General features: G+C 39.9%; 2 protein-coding genes across 3 annotated transcripts in view; one reads left to right on the top strand and one right to left on the bottom strand.

The window, feature by feature from the left end:
• HEATR5B (HEAT repeat containing 5B) overlaps nucleotides 1–12,836 on the bottom strand; it is a 57,238-nt gene extending 44,402 nt beyond the window's left edge. The window contains exons 1-12 of one of the 2 annotated variants that reach the window (XM_084201804.1): nucleotides 12,585–12,836; nucleotides 11,880–11,974; nucleotides 9,954–10,122; nucleotides 9,310–9,521; nucleotides 7,622–7,730; nucleotides 6,526–6,675; nucleotides 5,891–6,062; nucleotides 5,355–5,512; nucleotides 4,220–4,469; nucleotides 2,567–2,722; nucleotides 947–1,197; nucleotides 384–495 (exon numbers count right to left, since the gene is read on the bottom strand). In XM_084201804.1, coding sequence (XP_084057930.1) covers nucleotides 384–495; nucleotides 947–1,197; nucleotides 2,567–2,722; nucleotides 4,220–4,469; nucleotides 5,355–5,512; nucleotides 5,891–6,062; nucleotides 6,526–6,675; nucleotides 7,622–7,730; nucleotides 9,310–9,521; nucleotides 9,954–10,079 — 1,696 coding nt within the window. In that variant the 5' untranslated portion in view covers nucleotides 10,080–10,122; nucleotides 11,880–11,974; nucleotides 12,585–12,836. The remainder of the gene's footprint in view (nucleotides 1–383; nucleotides 496–946; nucleotides 1,198–2,566; nucleotides 2,723–4,219; nucleotides 4,470–5,354; nucleotides 5,513–5,890; nucleotides 6,063–6,525; nucleotides 6,676–7,621; nucleotides 7,731–9,309; nucleotides 9,522–9,953; nucleotides 10,123–11,879; nucleotides 11,975–12,584) is intronic. The other variant, XM_084201803.1, reaches the window with a different exon arrangement.
• A 333-nt stretch (nucleotides 12,837–13,169) lies between these two features.
• Nucleotides 13,170–21,096, top strand: GPATCH11 (G-patch domain containing 11). Its single transcript, XM_084203352.1, has 9 exons — nucleotides 13,170–13,310; nucleotides 13,411–13,637; nucleotides 14,488–14,529; nucleotides 14,609–14,729; nucleotides 15,431–15,521; nucleotides 16,649–16,753; nucleotides 17,507–17,588; nucleotides 18,164–18,249; nucleotides 20,956–21,096. The coding sequence occupies exons 1-8, from the start codon at nucleotides 13,264–13,266 to the stop codon at nucleotides 18,217–18,219; spliced, it is 771 nt and encodes a 256-aa protein (XP_084059478.1). The 5' UTR covers nucleotides 13,170–13,263; the 3' UTR covers nucleotides 18,220–18,249; nucleotides 20,956–21,096.
• Nucleotides 21,097–21,099: the final 3 nt, after the last annotated feature.

The raw sequence follows: 21,099 nt of genomic DNA, 5'->3' as shown, positions 1-21,099 counted from the left end.
CAGGCAACTTGCTGGAATGCTCACTGGGTTTCATTTACTGTCCATTTCTTCTGCACCACAGTATTAAGGAAGAAAGAGTATGGGTAATTTTGCCCTTTCAGAGAATGACTAAAGGCTGGGTTTCTAAAACCAGAAAAGGATTATTTTTTTTTTTCAGGTATGACACCTTCTACCATACTTCAGCTTAGATAAGCACTAATATTTCACTTCTCCCCAGCACAACATTGCTGAAGTAAGCGCACTTACACTCAGCTTCACCTGTATAAATACTCTTGTGCTGGATAATCAGCCCATTACGTGTAAAGACTATTTGCCAGAGTGGATAATCAGAAGTGTTGGACAAGCTTTAAAATAAAAAGAAAAATCAAACTATTTTTACAAACCTAAAGTCATAAGTGCTCCAAGTAAAAGCCATCCAGCTTGAGTCCGCTGCAAGGAGAGCCTGCTGTTCTGCGCAGCAGTTCGTAACAGATCCTCAGCAATACTGACCACCATCTGCACCAGCAGCAAAACACGGGGGGGGTTTAGAAACATAAATGAAGCCACTGCAAGCTACTTCTGCTTGTTCACTCTTACAGACTAAAGATGTTCTCAAATCATACAAATTGACCTTCCATAAAGAATGAATGCAGATTACATTTCATGCTGATGATTAGTGTTTTTCGTATGATAACACAGCCAGCAATATTCTCTTCAGCAATTATTTCAGCAATTTTTCAATATTTCAATTTCTCTTCATCAAATTTGAAAGAGAGGAAAGGAGCTGTTAAATATTGCAACTGAGATTCTAAAAGCATGTGCTCTGGCCACTACTCTCGCACAAGGCACAAGCACAGTTTCAATAATGCTTTAACTCATTAGCATGCCACCCATTTTGCAAAGCTATTACTTGTAGATAAAAGGGTATCTTTTAGTACACTCACACATGAAGCACTCACTGTCTCACCTTTCCTTTGGCATGAGGAATGCCTAGAGGACACTGATGCACACCACCTAACAAAGCAGCCATTGCAAAACTGTAGCCACTAACAGCTTCAGGAGAGGTCTTCAGATTGTTGAGTCTTTCTGCACATCTGTCTAAAAATGGAGTCAACTGAAAGGGCAATGCCACAGCTACACACCGCAAGCACCAGGCAGCAGCCAGTCGAGCAGCCATGCTGGGATGGAGAAGAACTGAAGTTACTGTCTCCAACAGACCTACAGAAATGAGAGGTTGCAGTCTTTAACTTATGATGCACTTTTTAATATACATATGCTTTTTAATATACACAGACAAGTTAACTGAATCAAGACTAGACAGCCAATGTGAAAGTTAAGAAAGTCAGAATTAAAGTACGTGAATTTGCTGACTATGCCTTTTCAGGAAAGATGGTACTTGTTACTAGCATTATGCTGCCCCCCATCAGGTTTGGTCGGCAAAGGTGGAGCCATCAGAGCCACAGCACTGACTCCTACTACTTGAAAAGAGGCAGCAGTGCTAATAAGAGAACAGGCACCAGATGAGACAATTCTCATAATATTATACAAATTGCCAATAACAGAGCAACAATAACACTGATCTTTGGGTTTGCTTCACATTTGTAGCCAAGCAAATGCTGTATATGTCACTGACTCCTGAACTCTGCTTTTGACATGGGGCTGTCCACCCTGCAGCAAGTCTATATCCTTCTACACTCTCCAAACATCTGTGGCTACCTAATCCCACTTTCTAACTGCACCCTTCAGTCCAATTTGTCTCCACACAAACACTTTCTTTAGTCCAAATTTTTAAAGCCCCTGCTGCTGCTTGTTGTCTCTGGAGCTATGAACAACTTCTACCTGCTGAGTTCATGGCAGCTAACAGAAATAATACTGAAATACAGCCCCCTCTGTTTTTATGAGACACAACTGCCAGAAGGAATAAATATGAGCAGTCTTCCCTACTCCAAAGCTGGTACAAAATCAGTATGGGAAGAATATCATATGCAACAAAACAACAATCTATATGATGAAATGTCCTACTTCCAGTGGAAAAAACATAGGCCTCCACAAACTCAAAAAACTTAAAGCTGTAACACTACAGAATAAATGTGGATTCAAAACAAACAAAAAGAAAATCCCACACCAACCCTAGTCAACTTCAGCCAAAGAACTACTTCTTTTAAAGGGGGCTACCAACAGCTTCATCTCAACAAAATACTTTTGCCTTCCCCCAGAAATTTGGTATTTAAAGGCAATGTTTTCCCGGAACAAATATTTCAGACCTTACATAGCAAAACAAAGTATTTCCTATAAAACCATCATTGTAAACAAACCAATACCAAAATTACCACTTCACTCACTCTTAGAAAGAGCTTCAGAAAGACTCCTATCCAAACAGCTGCTTAATACTTGGTCAAACTTGACCTAAAGTTAGAGTACTACACACAATGAGGTGGACAAATGTAGTTATCCTGGAGTTCTACAGGAAGTACCAATTTCATAGATTCATTTATTTCGTATTCATTAATTATTTAACTAGATTTAATAATATTTCATATTCATTGCTCAAATGCCTCACTTAATGTATTTCCATTTATTTGCATACCAATAGAGGGTTCTTGAATAAGAGGAGATGCAGTGGCATTCAGACTCTGAACCAGACTACCCAGCTCCTGGAGGGCACACACCATTACATGCTGGCTTGCAGCTACATCAGCAGCTCCTGATTTATTTTCACTGTTAGCATCATTCACTACTGCTTCTGCAGAAAAGAAAACAAGAGTGTCTTGCTTTACTACCATTAGAATCCAACACGAGCATTCACAGGACAGAAAGTGACAGTTTCATTTTGACATCAATCCTACATTAAAACAAAAGCACAAATCTGGTCATAGTGAAAACTAACAAAATTAACATATTCAGCAGGGAAAGAATTTTATAGCTATCAGCCAAACACAGTCGTCCAAAGACCATAAAAAACAGATGCCCAGCAGCTACTATGGATAGGAAAGCACCAGAGGTAGGACAAACAGTGTAACTGTATGTGTGCATCTATACAGTAACAGAATATACAATCTTGACTTATCTAGGTTCTGCATACAAATTTACATGCATGTATGTTCAGTGAAACTAAAAAAGAGAACTTTAGTAAATAATTAATCACAATTTCTAATCATCTCAGTCTAATCCAATTGAGTTCCTTAATCCCATCGTAAGTTCTCCTACAAAATATCCCAGAAGCAGCAACTATCTCTTCAAAAAGGGACTTCAGTACCAGCTTAATGTTTGTGTCTACTACAGAAGAAATTTAGAGAATGGTCTGCTGTATTTGAAGGGAAGGAATTATTACCAAATAAAAACCCTTCCCATTTTTCATCACATTCACGAGAAATCCTCAAAAATATGTAAGTTTTTCAAATTATCCAAATACACAACTGAATTTCCTCTAACTCTGACAAGGTAGCAGGAGTATTTTCTGCAACTGTTTCCTCTCAGAAACAGCATTTTCAATGGACTTGTTTTCTTGGAGGTAGTAGCTACAGTAATGAGAAACCTTTTAAAGTTCCATGCCTACCCCATCAAAATATTGTTACGAGAAGAACCTGGAAAAGTTTTTAAATCAAACTCATTTCCGTATGTTAAGCATTGTTTTAAACTCCAATTTGATGGCAGCAGAAAAGAAAGATATGTTTGGTAAATAAAATTATGAGTATTTCCAATTTACTCTTTTAAATCTCCAGCTTGAGCTACTTCCTTTCATAAGAAACAGATGCCAAGAGAGTTTTGTTAACCCTCTTAGTGATTCCATATACTGCCAAGTTCTGCAAAGAGGTCATATTCTTCGGTTTACATCATTTTTATCACAAAATCCAATTGGACATTAGTATGGATATTAGCAGGGGAGACACAAGGATCTACAAGATCTTGAGCTACAGAATTTTTAGCACTTTTAGTAAAGAACTCTGCATGACCTTCAATACAACCTATTGCAAGGTAGATGCATATGCATAGTTTTCTTCTCCACTTCCATTCTAGGCTTTTGACAATGCACTTGCTATCTGGGATAACAAGCCAGTGTCATATAATCACTTTTGAAGCAGAACTCAACCTCTGAACATTTGAAACAGAAAGCAGATGAACTATCATTTCCCATAAGAACAAAATTACCCCTCACAGTAGAAGAAAGCTAAAAAATGGCTGGCTCAGTAAAATGACAGTAACTTTCAAGTGGTCTTGAATGAAGAAAAATGGTTCTCACCCACTGCCTTCATTTGTTTGCCAATGGCTTGACATATTTCTTTGGCAGCTGCAATCTGTGCTTTCTCCCCCAGCAAGCTGCCCACAGTTGCTCTCAGGATAAAGGACACACATCTTCGAGAGTAAACAGCCTCCACGTGGGTCTGAGTTGCACGAGGATGGGAGACCAGATCAAGCACGTGGGACAGAAAAGTGGCAAAGTTGCGCTCCAGCCACTGCCCTCCCAGTGTTGTAACAAAGACAACGTAGGCCTGCAGATCCAGAATCGCACAGCAACCCAATTAAAACAGAAACAAAAGACTATGTGAAACTACAGCCAGGCTCTAATGCACAATAGTAGCAACACCAGTTAGCAATAAGCAACTCTAACCTAATGACGTTACTCAGCACAAACCAATTCAGAATTCACATCTTTGCTGCTGAAACTCAACTTTCTCCAGTACCAAGAGTAGCCTCTGTACTGTGATGCATAAAGTACACTTTGGATGACAGCAAAAAAACACAGTTCATTGCTTTAAATGTGCCTCTCTCTAAAAAAGTTAAGAACACCATGTAAATAAAAGTAATATCAACATGTTCCAGTTCACAATGAAAACCTGGAATATTCACCGAGTTCACCTGAAAAAGGCTGAGAAAAAAGAAAGGGTTTCACAAAATAACCTATGAACAAAGAATCTGGATTCTGGGAAGGTACTGCAGCATACTGAAATACATGACAGCATGAAAATGTCTGAATTTGAAGAGACGCTGCCACCACCTTTCTCTCTCAGACAAGAGGAGCTTCCACATTCAGAAGCTACAAAAGGGTAACAGAGCACCCTCTCTAAAAAGAAACTAAATTTTAAAAAGGAACTAAAGTCTTTAACATACTAAGTTTTCAAATATTTTTCTAAGTTAATCTCACCTAATATACACTGATCAAGTAAGTTTTCCTTGGCTCATATTTTAATCCATTGTTACTGCATATCAATAATAGAAGAAAGTAGATAGGGGAATATCTCATGTACAACTCACAAAAGAGAAGAGTCAAATTAGACCCGTAAATTAACTTATACAGAAATAGAGAACAGAAATGTGTATTTTTCCTACTAAAAGGAACTATATATAAATTTTACTTCATTAAAAAAATTACAAACCTGGGTAACACCAACTCGCACTTCCCTATTGACAGATCCTCCTACTTTTAACATCTCTCCACCACTCTTCAGGAATCCAGATCCCCCTCGCAGAAATCCTGTGGCCATGAGCTCCAAGACCTCCTCAAGCGTGGCTCTCTTCACATTTTGCCGCATCACTTTTCAAAAAAAAAAAAAAAGTAATAATTTGTTCCCAAAGCTCCAACCAACACAAGCAATGATCTTGAAACCAGACTTACTAATTCAAAACTGTCTTGCAAAAAAAATCTACCCAATATTTCAGATAACAATTTACTTGCATGCTTAAAAAATAAGCCACTTCTCCCAGGTGGTTTTTGATAGTTTGCTCTTTTTTTGTATGACTACAACAGAAATTCTGCACTCTTTTCAGTTACTGTTTGTAAGAACAAACAATCCATCTACAAGTTTCCATCTACTGGAACAACAATGTGTCATGCAGCACCGTCAATGTAACATGGTACTAAAGGTGCCACTAAGTCTGCCAATGTAGGCATGGAATCCAGAAGGGCTCGTACCTGTTGCTTGTTTTGGTATCAGTGCTGTAGCCATGACTGTCCCCAAAAGCTTTGACACTGCAACTCGAACACCATAGTTTGAGTTTTCCAGAGCTTTAAAGCACAGCGTTGCAACATTCTCTAGTTCAGCTGTCCACATAAACACTGCTTCATTCTGTAATTCCAGCAGACACTGTAGGAAAAATAGACTTGCTAAGCACCAGGAGATCATTCTTACATTTTATCTAAGTACCAGGCTGCAATTCAGGTTTATTCAGAAAATAATTTAATATGAAAATTTCAAGAATTAATTTAGACACACTATCCCACATGCCAACTATCTTAGCTGAGTAAATCAGAAGTGTCATGGAAGAGACTAATACATAAATTAAAAAATTAACAGAAAACTCTACACAAGAACCATGTTACCAAAAACCTCTTCCACTGAGGCTCACAGATAACATATTCTATCTCATACTTTTTTATCAAGTGGGGAATACAGTACCTGTGAAATTAGTCAAATGTCTGAGCCTGCAGTGTAAACTAATAAGGACTTACCTTCTCCAACTAATTATCAAACTTCCCTTCCTGAACAACAGGTGCCAGTCCAACTGCAGGTACTCCCTAGTCACGGCACAAGAACGTCTGTGACCCACCTTAGCCACTGCACAGCGCACAGCCATCGACCTGTCTGTCAGCAGGGACCGGGCATTCTTATAAATATCACGGTGACAAGAAGCTGCTGCTCCTCCAAGCCCATTGAGGACCTTCTGCAAACTCATCAGGATTTCACTGCGGCCCTGAGACTGCACACACACAAAAACATTGGTGCAAAAATGTGGACACGGCAGTTACATCAAGAACCAGGGGTATACTTATGCATTTTCCTGCTTCTATGCAGGAATGTTTATGCAAATGTTGAAAATGAAGGCATGTATAACTGATACATAGCTGATTTTAAAGAGAAGTAAGCACCACACACAACTTTACTTAAAGTCCTTCAGTTGTGACATAAATTGAACCCAGGCAACCCAACAAACTGGCTCTAGGCAAAATGCTTCTGCACTGCCCCACTATTTATCAACTGCAGACTTGGGGGGGAAAAGAAAAAGCAGCTGATAAGATAGAATGGGAAGCCCAAGTAAGTTAGTTGCTTCATGCTATCCCTGCACGCAGGCAGGTACTTACAATCTGAGAGCACACACACACAAATAAATAAATAAAATAAATGATCACACAGGTAAACAACACAGCTAAGAAAACAGCTGCCACCACAAGACCCACAGAGTCAGTATTCCAGCTTGTCCCAACAAAACTATTTGCATAAAATCAGACCCACTGACAGCCCAGAATACATTCTCTCAATATTATGACATACTCTCTCTTTTCAGAACACAATGTATTCTGCTCACATGCAGAGTAACAACTTCCCCAAAATTTAAGCATTCATTATTAATTTTAACAACTAAATGTTTATTCAGAGTACACGGGCAAAAATCCTAACACAGTAGTTAGAAATGACAGCTACAGTCATTTCTGAATTTTAATTACTGACACCACTATGAAGTAACTATTACAATAGTCACATGATAAAGTCTAAACTCTCTGCAGTAGACTTGAAACTAGCTAGGTAAATGATCTGCATCCTTCAGTGCAGAAGAAAAACAATCTAGACAATCGGGCAAACAATGCTGGAGGAAGCAGGTTTCAGTCTAAAATGGAATAAGGCCACATAAACAAACTAAAACTTACCTCTGCACTTTTCAGAGACTTTAACAGATTATTCACAGTTTCTGGAAAAGAACTACCTAGCATTCTCCCCATTTTTTCATAAAATGCTCCAACACATGCCACAGCAGCCCTATGAGAAAACAGAGAAAAAGAGTACACATATTAATGTATCATCCAAACGAAAACAAATAGTTAAACAGAAATGTATGTTCTAATCAACATTGATGAATAAAAATCTATTTGCTATCCACTACTTATACTGGCTGTTTAACACAGTCCATCTAATTAATTTTTTTTGTTTACCAAAGAAAAAGCAACAGAACAGTTACTAGCTTTTAAGAATAGAAATGTATTTGAAAGGGCATTACTATAGGATCTACACATAGAGTGAAAAATTCTGGAGAAAACAAGATAGGCTGAAATCCCAGCAAGATTAGGATTTTATGTTTCAATAAACTGTCTCTTTTCCAAGCAAGAAAGCCTCTAGCCTGCAATATAACCTGACACGTTTTTGTAGGTACTGAAATATGGGTTTTTTTCAAGACTAAGAACTTAAAATGCAAAAATTGTTGCATAACACAGGAAAATTTACTGTAAAATCTCTGGATCCAATTATTCATATTCTTGCTCTGCCATTTGAGATTAGGAATATTTAGTTATCACCACATTGCAGTCATATACACAAACTGTTCCAGGACAATCACAGAAGCAGCTCCTGAAAACATACACTTTTTCATTACAAAGGAATGAGACTTTTTTTAAAATCTGTAATTGCTGGCTAAATAGTTTTTTAGCAAAGTTACATCACAAACTCCACAAACTCATTACAGCCTCCCCTTTAACAGGCATGTGTCCATTAAAAAACCTTCTGGACTACGACTTGGCAGCACAAATTTCAGAGCATATTATAGTAGAGAACACTTCCCACTTACACAAGATCCTCACACAGGTGCAAGAGCTGGAAATAAGAGGACAGTATCTGCCCAAAGAGTGACTATTTCAGATTTTATTGTCAAATCCTATTGTTGCCAAAATGTCTGAAGGCAAGGCCAAATTTGGGTTCAGGAGACACCATGAACATATGAAGTATTACATGGGAAAGTACCAAAAACAGTTTCAGTGGAAGTTGTTTGTGGCATTAACCAAATTCCTACCTGTGGGACTGCTCCTATGACTAAAGACAAACTGGATGACACATCCAAGCACACACATACCCACATGCAGAGAATCTGCTTGAGAGACCTGTGCAGCTTAGCATAGTAGGGGAATAGAAAAGGCAACATCTGAGGGGGAAAAAAAACTTGAATATTTGGCTGCAGTTCTCTAGGCACAGATAACACTCTGGTTTGACAATCTGCAGGCTCTACCTTCAATGGCATATCTGAGCACAATCAGCAGCAATTCCACTGGTGGAATGCCTTCATTAATGGTTATCTTCTCCATGCCATAAGCAGGTGAAGAGTCATAATACAGTACCTTGCTTAGAGAAAACCATTTCACTTCCACATAGACATGTATGTGTCACCTTTGAGTCCTGCCCTCCACAATCTCAATCCAGCACTTTTCTCTGCTACCTATATCAAGCATATGTAACTCCAAACAACGACACAAAATGTGAATAAACATAGCATGAACATATACACTCAGGTTCTTCTCTAATATCCAGGACCACTTGGCTTAAAAATCATTCCCCTTTCCCCAAAACATACAGTTTGGTGGGCAGGTAGGCTGCAGTATCATCTTTGCTCTTGATGATGTCGTTACACTTGTCAAGCGTCTGAAATACAGTAAATGTGTCTCCAATGCTGTAGAGAGCAGCCAGATTTTTTGCAAGCAGCTTCCGTGTAGGGGGCCCAGGGGAACTGCTGATGAGTCCTGTTAGCTGTTCTACAAGTTTCTTCTGTTTTTCCTTGACATCTGTCTGTTAACAGACCAAAAATAAATAAGAAAAGTAGTTTAATCCACTGTGTTGCTTCTTACACACAGAAAAACCTACAAGAAATGGAAGTAAACTTTATACCATTCCCAACTGTATATAACTCAGCTAATTGCTTCTCTCAGGGACATAGGAGATACATTCAACAACAGCAGAGACAGATGCTAAATGCTCAGAATTAGCTGCTGTCCTATTTAATTTTTAGTTTTTAAAAATACTTACCAGCTGCCTACTGATTGCCTACAACTAAACATTTAAAATCTACAAATTAGCACAGAGACTCTTCAGGCTGAATCTGAAACCATACAGGTACCATTTGGCCATTACCTGTAAACTTTCTCTGGTATGAAATTAATACAAATGCTTTTTAAAAGAAAGCTTATTTAGAAATAAGGGGGAAAAAAACCATTAAATTACCTTGTTAGCAGCTACCAGCACTTTATCCAAAAACCTCAACCATTCAAAGATAAAAACTGGTCTCTTTGCTTCTGTGATTTGAGCTAATGCTTCCTCATTCAGTAACAAACTATGAGCCAGCTCCATAATGGGTTGAATTCCAATTTTATTGCAAATTTGTGTAGAAACTCTAAAATAAAAATGCAAATATTAGTATAAAGTACAGCACATCAGTACAAAGCTTTGAAAATCAAATTAAAATATTCAGCTTGCTTAGACTTAGCTAAATAGTCCAACATAAAAGCTACTCACATATTTACAAACTGAGTCCATTCATTAGTATTTCAGGGAACAGAGCTGTTAACTGTAAAAAGAGCACCTACAGGCAATTTCAGGGCACAAACTCTCAGCCAAGAAAAATATACCAAAGTTCCTGTTTAAAGAAGGTAAAGGAATCATCTCATTGTCTCCACTTACAAGAAAGAGAAAAAGGATTGTTGCAAGTCAAGACCCTTGAGCACACTACCAAAGCTGGGGCATGAACCTGGCTCCCTTCTCAACACCCTTCAACAGCCAAGCTGAGAAGGTAAACCTGCCACAAGTAGGAATTTCCAGCCAACACAAGTTTGGGAGAAGCAGGAACAGGGATAGGATTTGGCATCACTTGACCTAAGATTTCCCTGATTCCACTAGTCTTGCTTTAAGTGCTGAACAAGCAAGCTCCCTGAAATCCAGCAAGCCTTAGGGGTGACAGCCCAAAACACAAGCAGCAGCCAAACTCCTGCAGGTCTCCCCAGCAGGCAAAATCCTGCAGATGGAACACTAGTGATCCTGCTCAATCAATGGGGGCTGGCATCAAAGCACTACCAAAAGCACACTGGCAGCGTAAGCAAACACTCTGCCAACTTCATCTTAGCGAACCACCTGAAGAAGAGTGTAGCTATTGAACACAGAGCTGACAGAAGGAAAAAAAACCACAAAATTTACCCAAAATCACAACATTAAATCAACAACCTTCAGCAAAAAGAAACCCAAGAAGCAAAAAAGCAACACAACCCCAAAATCTGAATACAGAGATGCTGAAACTAGGCAAAAAAAAAGCAACACAACTACAGAGTATTATGTAAGACATCAGCTTTCAACAGGCATCATCTTTTGACAGCTGCACTGCTTCACTTTTGCTCAAGAGCTCTCAGCTGCTTCCTCATTCATGATCAAACTCAACAAATTCTTAAAGTCAAATGAAGTGGCTTAAATCGATTTTTCTTAAATAGTCCCCAACTAAGACACTAGTGAGATGACATATTAATGCTGCACTATTAATGATGTATTTATTCTAAATCCACCTTAATGATGAAACGAAAGCATCACAATATCTTTAACGTTAAGGTTGCTCCCTGCACTTCAGCACTTTTTTCTCACTGCATACAGTTCCAGCAAATGTGGAAGAGCCACATATGGAAACAAGCACACACAGCCCTCCCTAACTCCTCCAAAGACATTTTCCATCGGGTTTTTTTGCTTTTTCTTTACATTTATAAGGAAGTGAGAAGGCATTGCCTGCCAGTAACTCAGACACATCACCTCAAAACACCTTAACATGAGAGCAGAGACACAATGAATGATGGCACTGTGATTCTTTGGATATCATCCCAGAGATCTGCACTGCTTGTCACACCCACACAGCACCATAAGCACCGTTGGACAGCACAGCTCATTATTCCTTTTCCTCCCCACATAAAAGGTTTCATTTGCCCCCAGCCATGAGAACCATGGACACCTTATGCACCTTCCCCACTTCATCTAAAATTTAGGAAACCCAGGCTCGAAGCAACAAAACGTGCACATACACTCAGCTGTGCTGGTGAAGCACAAGGCATCAGACACAAGAACAATTACACAAATATTCAGCTAACTGAAGAGTCAGTCTAAGGCAGAGCTACTTACATAGACAATCCAAAGCTCACTGACACTGGCCAAAGGTTTGCTCCAAAAAGCAGTGAGAAGCCTACCGAGTTCTACCGATCCTGGCAAGGATCTCGCTGTGAATGTTACAAGAAATAAATACACTATGATCTCCCGCGAGATGCAAAGCCAAAGCCGATCAAAATCAACCTGCAGCCAATGAGATATGCTGGAGCATTACAGAGATTCGAAAACGTTCAGAGGTACTAAAATTCCTTTCTATTCTTCAGCTGTTTTCCTACGCCTAAGTCAACTACTTGTATCTTCATCACGCGTGCACTTCAGTGAAGTGAGAAAGCCGAGAAACAGGCACCTTCAGGCGAAGTCACAGACTCCTGAAGGACTCCATCAGGTGAAAAGGTTTTCGTTCCTGGGTCCCCCTACCTGTACTGGCTACTTTAGTAAGCTGTAGCAGCTCTCAGGGCACCATGCCTGGCTCTGAAAGCCCCTCAGGAGGTACCACAGCAGTGCAGCGCCGGCCGTCAGGGATGGATGCTCAGGCAATGCCGCTGAGGAGCCGATGCCGAAGGAACGATGCCCGCTGCCTTCCCAGCGCCGCTTTCCCAGCGCTCGCCCCCCCGCGCACAGGCGCACAGCGACCCTCACACCTCGGCCAGCGCCGAGGGGAAGCGCGGAGCCTGCCCCTCTGCGCCGCCGGCCCGCACCGCGCCGCTCACGGTCACTTACGCTCCTCCCGAGCGGCGGCCGCGTCCCGCCAGCTCCGGGCTGCACCGGGCGCGACACCGCGGCCCCGGGGGCCGGTCACAGTCACGAACAGGCGTGGGCGCTCTGCGCCGCGCTCGCCCTCGGCCGCGGCACCATCACCGGCGAGCTCGGCCGCTTCAGCCCCCGCCGTGCCCGGCTCCGGCGGGCGAGGAGGGGCGTTGAGGGGGACACGAGCGGCGCTGCCCCGAGCCGGCCCCGACGCAGCCCGGTCGCGCGGAGGCACCGCGGCCGCGCAGCAGGAAGCGGCAGGGGCGCAGGCGCCGGCGGGCGGGGCGGGCCCGCGCAGGCGCCGCGGAGTGGCCGGGCCGGGCCCGGTGCGTGCGCGGTTCCCGGGCCGCTCCCGCCGCTGTCCCTGCTCCTGGCACTCGACTGCAGCTCGCGGGGGCTCCCGGGCGTGCAGCGGCGTCGCGGCCGCCTGTGGTCGGCGCAGCGGAACCCGGGAAGACGCGCTGTGGGCTTGGGGGCGGGCGCGGGTACCCCGGCGCTGGCAGGAGACGGCCCGGCCCGGCGAGTTCAGGTGTTTTCGTCCCTCGGCCCCTCCGTCCCCCACCTCGCAGGGGACGCACAGAGAAATATAATGCTCCGTAACACTCACTGACGGTGTCCATAGGCGAAGCGTCGGCATAGAGGCGTGCTAAGCATGGAGGAAGATGAAGAGGAAGACTATATGTCTGATTTATTTATTAAGTAGGTATTTCTCTTTTTTTCATCCCGCTTAAGTGATTGTAAACGTGTTAAAAAAAAGACAAAAAACACGCTAATATTTGCTGGAATTACTAACTCGCAGACAGGATGTCAGACCAGGCTTGCCCATGGTGAGGCGGGTGAAGGAAGCTATTCAGAAAGAAGAAAAGCAAAAAGAAGCCAATGAGAAGAACAGACAAAAAAGCATAAAAGAAGAAGAAAAAGAGAGACGTGACTTGGTACTGAAGAGTGCATTGGGCAACGAGAACAAAGGCTTTGCTTTGCTCCAGAAGATGGGTTACAAGAGTGGCCAGGCCCTTGGCAAAAGTGGTAAGTTTGTCACTCTCTGGAAGTGTGTGTCTGTATTCAGGTATACCTTAATATTTTACAGACTGCTGTTGTCACTTCATTCGTTGACAGGTCAATAAGTGCCTCTTGGAGAGCCATAGCATTACAGAACTGTGAAGGTGCCGTGACAGAACAAAATATGAGAGCAAATACCTAAAACGGAAGTATAAATAGTACAGACTGTTGAGGGATGCAAGGGAAGAGCAGCACTTGCAGCTCAGTAAGTGCACTTGCTGAGCTTCATACCTACAGGAGTTCATTAAGGATGTTTTGATGGTTTTGCAAAGCTAAGTGTTCAAAAAAACATTAGACCCTCTTGAAATTTATAGGTGGATTTTGAAAAAGAAACTGCACACTGGCCTACCCTTACGAAGCCTTAATGGATGAAGTAAAATCAGTAAAACAAGGAATTAACAACTGCTGTGCCAGTTCAGCATCTCTGGCACACAACCACAATGAAGGGGCCCAGACAGATTCTTTTTTATTCTTCATCATTGTTGTGAGATTGCAGAATGAAAAGGCTCCAGAAGCAGTAGCAAAGCAGTCTTCATCACAGGCATCTTACACCATTCACGTCAACACCTTTTCTTTCACTTTGGTCTTGTCACAAAAAAGTACATAGCGTTCCAGCAGACAAGCCAGAAAAGAGAGGGATTTTCCAGTACACTTGTGCCATTTGTAGTGCCCTAAATGTATATTGATTGGGAAGTTTTCAACTTACAAGCAAAAAAATAAACCGCAATAATGGCAAATGCCTACTTGAATATACTGCACAAATTATTGTTTGAGAAAAACTCAGGTTTTTTTAATTGACTTTTTTTTTTTCTCACAGGAGAAGGCATTGTTGAACCTATTCCTCTGAACATAAAAACAGGTTTGTGGTGCTTTCTGATTTATTTAATTGGATATCAGAACTGCTCAACTGCTTACGTTCATCTTTTAAACTTACATAGGAAGAAGTGGGCTTGGTCATGAGGAATTAAAAAAGCGAAAAGCTGAAGAAAAACTGGAAAACTATAGACAAAAGCTCCATATGAAAAAACAAGCAAATGAACAAGCTGCAGATGAGTTCAGGTAAAGTCATACAACTGATATGCCAAGGAATGTCTAAACAGCAATTCTTTTGCTGGTGTTTGGTTATTCTTTCAATGTGCTAGTATTTTTGAATGTTATGAAGGGTGAGAGTTACAATACAGAGTAATTGTTTCTCAGTTCTAAAGCAAAAGTAGATGAACACTGTAATGCTAAAAGCATGTGCTGCACCATTTAGTTTTGTAATTGTTAATAATGCAAACAATATAGATACTAACTTTTCTCAAGTCATATGCAGCTTTTTTAATTGGAGAAATATATATTTTGAAATATAAAATCCACAGATATTCCTGAGCACTGTTGGTACAATGGTTTTAAGAGTCAGGGTATATTTTTAAAGATTGTAATGTTTTGGTTTTCTCCTGATCTTGTAATATATGAAGAAGAGAAGCTGAGGAAAGGCTCTGTCTTTTGCAGATGTTTAGTGAACTGCTTTTTTATGTCTTAGGAAAACCTAATGAAGAAACAGTGTTCAAAAAAGGTATCTTGAAGGTATAATTCCCAAGAAATACAATGTGCTCCCACAGAAATGTCAGAATGACTTCTTTACTTCAATGTTGTTCAGGTCCAAGAAAATTAGTAGGAATAGAATCTTAGATTTTAGGGTTTTGTAAAGCTGTGGACTGTAATTCATCTGTCACTGTGTGTCTGCCTGCTTATGTACCTCTGCTTGTTCTGAACAGAATAAGATTCAAAACCAAACAAGAAGAACGTAAGATGGAAGGGGACCTGAGAAAAAGCCAGAGGGCCTGCCAGCAATTAGATATGCAAAAAGTGAGACCTGGGGGATTTTCTGGAGGGTTGGAAGGAAGACTTAAGAGGTTAGAGATACAGGCTGCAATGTAGTGGTTTCAGTTCTTGAAAGTTCTCTAAAATTGTGGGGTAACTAGCTTTAAAGTCTTGATGTTTGGCAACACTTCAGTCCTCTTAAAATATTTCAAAGTCTATGTTTGTAAGCTAGTTGAAGGTGCACAACAACCTCGTGGTAACTTACATGAGGATCTGTGGTTTTGCTTCTGGATTTTTGTGCTTACTTCTGAGCTGTTTGCATATCTTCCAGTAGCCAGTATCAGGTGTTGCTATATAATGGTGTTCTTTGCTTCAAGTGAGGGAGCAACATCATCATGCAGTGATTGACATTGGGAATGGACTCTGGAAGTCATCATGTTAAGCCTTCCTCCTCAAGCGAGTCACTTAAAGCAGGTTATTCAGGACCACGCAGGTCTTTAGTATCTCCAAGAATGGGGATCATCATTGAGGGAGTCAGCAAATTCACCAAAGTAGCATTAAAAGCAAACAAAAAAAGCCACACAAAACTAAGTACCTTCCACCTGCAAGGAATAACATAATGAACCACTATGAACTTTTTACCACTGGAAAACCTAAAGGTGGGGGTTTTTTTATCTCTATTAACCAGGTAGAAGTTAATACCACCTCATAAGTTTTGCTGAGATTGTTCAATATTACTTAGTTTGCTTCAGATGAAGTCAGCTAAATTAAGCTTAGATCATGTTTGTTTACTTTTATTCCTTTAACTTGACTGGAGGTGAATTAGGAAGCACCATGTTACCATCCTGATAACTTGGGGCATATTTTCAGCTGATAAACATGGGTATCTGCTCACAGGCTTGGTGTGAGATTATATTGCTGTGTAGCCTTGCACATACCAAACACTGATGAATGCTAACTAGATGTTAGCATTGGCATGCATTCCATTGTTAAAAAAAAAAAAGTGAAAAAAAGTCTTGTGGACTGCTGTACTTACCTACAGCTTTAGTAATTCTTGGTTATACTATACATGCTTTAAAGGCTAACAGCTCGCTTCCTAGAAATTAGTTTTATCCAACATTTTACAATAAAATTTACAAAGATAACTTCCATTTAAATCCTTGTTTTTTAAGGATATTGATGTTCCCAAGGAGACTTGGTTTTGGATAGAACCTGAAGAGGAAGACAAAAAGGATGAGGAAAACAAGGAAGATGAATGCACAAGCTCAGACTTAAGTGTAAGCGTAAGCTCTTCAACTGAATTAATTGCTCAATTCAAAATTAATATTCCTTGAAACAGTGTGTGTATATATATATATATACACACACACACATACGTTTCCCACAGTGTAGTAAAGGGCCTCTTTGCAATCCCAGAGTAGTGACTTTTATAGCAGTTACATGATAAATTATAAAATATCAAACCACTGATATATTGCTCATTTGTTTTGAAGCTGATCTTTGAAAAAATTAGCCTAGAAATTAAATTTAAATTTTTTTTTGCCTTAGCCAAGATACACAAGATCACAGGTATTTTCTTTTGAGTTTTAATTTTGGTTGGAAGTTTAGAGTCACTAATTCCTGAAAATGCTTCACAGATTATCTCAAGACAGACATTGGAATACATATTTTTAAGAACTAGATTACACAGCTGTTGTTAGCCTTATGTGTTTGATTGGCAGAGATTAAATGTGAAAAAATCCATGGAAGATACCATATACATGAAATCAGGTAGCTAAGTAATATTTTTAGCTCTCCCCTCTTCAGTGCAGTTTTCTTAGCTGGAAAGAAGGGTAAGCAAACAACAGCCATTAACTTTCCACTCTTCTATAAATGTGGGGAAATTTCCATGTCTTACTGAGCTACAGTATTGTGTACTGTACACAATGTGTACAGTATGAGGTTAAACACTTTATTATAGCAAACCAGTAGCTCAAAGTGGTTTTTGTCATATGAGGCCCAGGTCATCACACACCTGTACATATCTCTAGGTATCAGAAAAGCTGCACATCCTGACGGCCTATTTGAGAGAGGAGCACTTCTATTGCATTTGGTGTGGAACAACCTATGAAGGTGAGAGTGAACCAAGCTTTTGTAGGTGCTTTACTTGGCTTTTGCAGCTAGACTCCAGCTGTAGACTATATCCTTGGTTTTTCTCTTACTGCAGCTTCTAAATCTACATAGCAAATTTACCTTCCAGGCTGCTTGTTTTTGCACAAAGCTTTGTACATATTGTTATTGTGATTGTTAGCCAATTTTCAGGTTTATATGCAGAAAAATCGAAAGCAAACAAACAAAGCACATGCAACAAAACACAGCAAACCATACTGAAATTTATTTGAATTTGTATTAAAATTTAATTGGTTTTGAGAAAACATAATTCAGACATTAAAACCAATACCATAAAAAGCTGCAAAAGTTGGCAGGTGTTTCTGAAACAATTAGAACACCATCCACTTTCACAACACCAAAGAGAGTAGAATTTGTCTTTGTTTTTAAATTTGTTTTAAAACAAATTTGAGAGTTACTAACTTGTAAACCTTGAATTGGATTTAATCTGTTCTACATGGATTCTAGAAATATTTCTAGCAACCATTTTTTCCATCCCTGAGCTGCAATTACTTACTCTTTTCCTGTTTATCCTGTAGACTCTGAAGATTTATCTTCAAACTGTCCTGGAGACAGTGCTGCAGATCATGACTAAAGTCAGTCTAAAGGAAGAAGCCCTAGATAAGTATGTATAATTCATAGTATCTTTTAAAAGGCTTGGAGCTATGCCATACTCAAGAATTCATACCAAAGTATGCAGAAGGAGAATTTAAGTTGACAGGCTAAATTCATATTTTCTGTTTGATGCACAATTTAATAGGAATTAAAAGTTGGTATTTGTAATTGAACTAACATAATTGAGAGGTATGTTCAGTCTTTCACATCTTTATTTATGCACTGCCCAACTGGTAATGAAATTCAAGTATTGACTAAAAGCATAATTATTGGCCAATCACTTTATTGCATGATGTGTTAAATGGGGTTTTTTCATCTTTACAGAGATGCCTAAATACCAGACTGGTTTTGCTTACTATCTTAAACTTGGTGGGGGAAAAATCTTGTGAAACATGACAGTAACATTACTTGAACCAATATTCTGTTGTATATAAAGATGAATATTTTCCATAATTAAATAGAATTAGATCATGATGGTGGGTTTTCATTTTTTTACAGAAAATATATTTTAATCAACCTTTTGTTTTTAGGTAACAGCAGTCTCTACTATAACTAGCCATTCATAAAAAGTTAATGCTGAAATATACAAATACTATGCAGGGAAAATATATCAAAAACTCCTGGTGCAAACTACTGTTACAAACTGGTACAGTATTACTTAACAGCAAGAAGGTAATGATACTACTTTGCTCTGTCCAAAAACTGTAAAGGAAATGCAGCCAAGAGATTGTTCATTTTCATATTATGAATCGTTTCATAGAATTGTTTAGGTGGGAACAGACCTTTAAGATCATCAAGTCCAACTATATGTTAATTTTATATAGATTAAATATATTCTTATTAATTAAACATATTTTATATGTTTATTTTTTTATAACCAATAGACTAAAGAGAAGATAAAGCAGCAATAGTAGTATTCTGTCTGTAAGGATATATAATTTCTCACAGATCTTGACCACTGCAAAGAAATACTAATCAGTTTAGCATAGTGAAATACTTAATGAATTCCAGTCAAGGATAAGTTTAGGGAAGCATAAAGCCCTGATGGAATTCAATTTGGCAGGGATGTCAAGGAGAAGATCAGATTCAAGAAAATCTGAAGAACCTAGAGATGCACAAGTCCATGGGACCTGCCGACATGCATCCAGTGGTCCTGAGGGAACTGGCAAATGCAGTTGCTTGAGTTGGTATTGTTCAGCCTGGAAAAGAGAAGGCTCTGCAGACACCTTAGAGCAGCCTTTCAGCACCTAAAGGGGGCTGCCAAGAGAGCTGGAAGGGGACTTTTTCCAAGGGCATGTAGTGACAGGACAAGGGGGAATAGCTTCAAAGTGAAAGGTTGAGATAAGATATTGGGAAGAAATTCTTTACTATCAAGGTGATGAAGCACTGGAACAGGTTTCTTAGAGAAGCTGTGGATACCCCATTGCTGGCAGTGTTCAAAGTCAGGTTACACACAGCCTCGAGTAATGTCATCTACTGGAAAGCGTCCCTGCCCTGGGCAGGGGGGTTGAAACTGGATGATCTTTAAGGTCCCTTCCAACCCAAACCATTCTATGATTCTATATATGTCATTTATCATAAAGAGAAAAAAAAAGCAATGTAAGGCCTTAAAAAGTATGTACAATCATATTCCTATTTAGCAACTTGCACCAGAACATCAGTAATTTCCCTAAGACTATAAATACCTTTATTTGTACTATGTGTTTTAGAGCAGTCACCCACTTTTAACCCAATTCAGAAAAAGCATACAGTACTTCACATATTACCTATTGTTTTGCTTAGAAATCTCTGCTCATTTGCCCTTATGGAGTTATGTTAACCCCACATCAATGAACAGTTTGACAAGATAGAGCTCAAAGACAAGCACCTGAAGGTCCAATGTACCTGTTTTTTCACCCTGCTCCCGCACCCGACACACAGTACTTCAAGTTCAGGCAAGGCTGAACTCTGAAGCATACAAACGAAGAGTAGCAGAGAACCTGCTGTTCCCTTTTGTGGGAAGTGGGCACACCAGAGGTACTACGTACAGTTACTAAGGGTTAGGCATGCCTCAGCATTACAGTAAGGGACTAAAACCCAGAAGCATGGGAATGTTTAAAATGCTCTTTCAGCCCAGGATTTCAAATGGTTACTACTGAGGCAATTTTCCTATAATGAGGAGAATTTTCCTATATTAATAGCACCTTGAATGCTCCTTTCCAAAAAAGACAACCATTAAAACCTAAAGTTTTCCACAAGTAAGATTTGTTCTAAATTAGATTTCCTAGAAGCTGAATGTTTAACATTTAAAGACATCCTCATTTTACAAGTTTAAAGTCTAGAGCACTGAAGGTGCTAGGTCATCAGCAGCTGTGGAGAGATAAGAAAACTTAAAAGTCCTGAAATTCAATGAAAAATAATGTGCATATATTTCCTTTTCTGCCAAAACTAGTCTTGGTACTAATGGAGCATTCCAATAATTATTAACAATATCACTGAACAAATCAGAAAGGTTTGAGTCACATACCACCAGGCAGTAGTTCTTCCACAGAAAGCAACAGATAACCTTAAGGGATAGAGGGTGCAGCACATGCAAGGATTTGGCACAACCCAATTAGCACTTTAGTACATCAACATGATCTTTCAGGGGAAAAGGAGCAGGTACTTTTTGTACAAAACAGTCCAGCTCATCCACAGCCTATATTTCCAGGTAAAAACTATGTGTGATTCCTTGCAGACGTGCCCTGTCCTGGTTGCAGCTGGCAGATATAAATGGTGAAGTGGCCAAGGAAAAGACACACCCCAAGTCTTTCTGTTGCTTCTGACATCTGTTGTCATTTCATCAATTGTAATAAATTCATCAAACTCTGGATGTAAACAC

Source organism: Fringilla coelebs (assembly GCF_963513975.1).
Source record: "Fringilla coelebs genome assembly, chromosome: 3".
NCBI lineage: Eukaryota > Metazoa > Chordata > Aves > Passeriformes > Fringillidae > Fringilla > Fringilla coelebs.
The sequence above is the reverse complement of the archived record's forward strand: the minus strand, read 5'-3'. Positions and strand labels throughout refer to the sequence as shown.

Coding starts and splice junctions, on each gene's coding strand:
- GPATCH11 (XM_084203352.1), top strand. CDS start 13,264: ATGGAGGAAGATGAAGAGGAAGACTATATGTCTGATTTATTTATTAA. Junction 14,730..15,430: donor CAAGCTGCAGATGAGTTCAG/GTAAAGTCATAC, acceptor TGTTCTGAACAG/AATAAGATTCAAAACCAAAC. Junction 15,522..16,648: donor AGCAATTAGATATGCAAAAA/GTGAGACCTGGG, acceptor TTGTTTTTTAAG/GATATTGATGTTCCCAAGGA.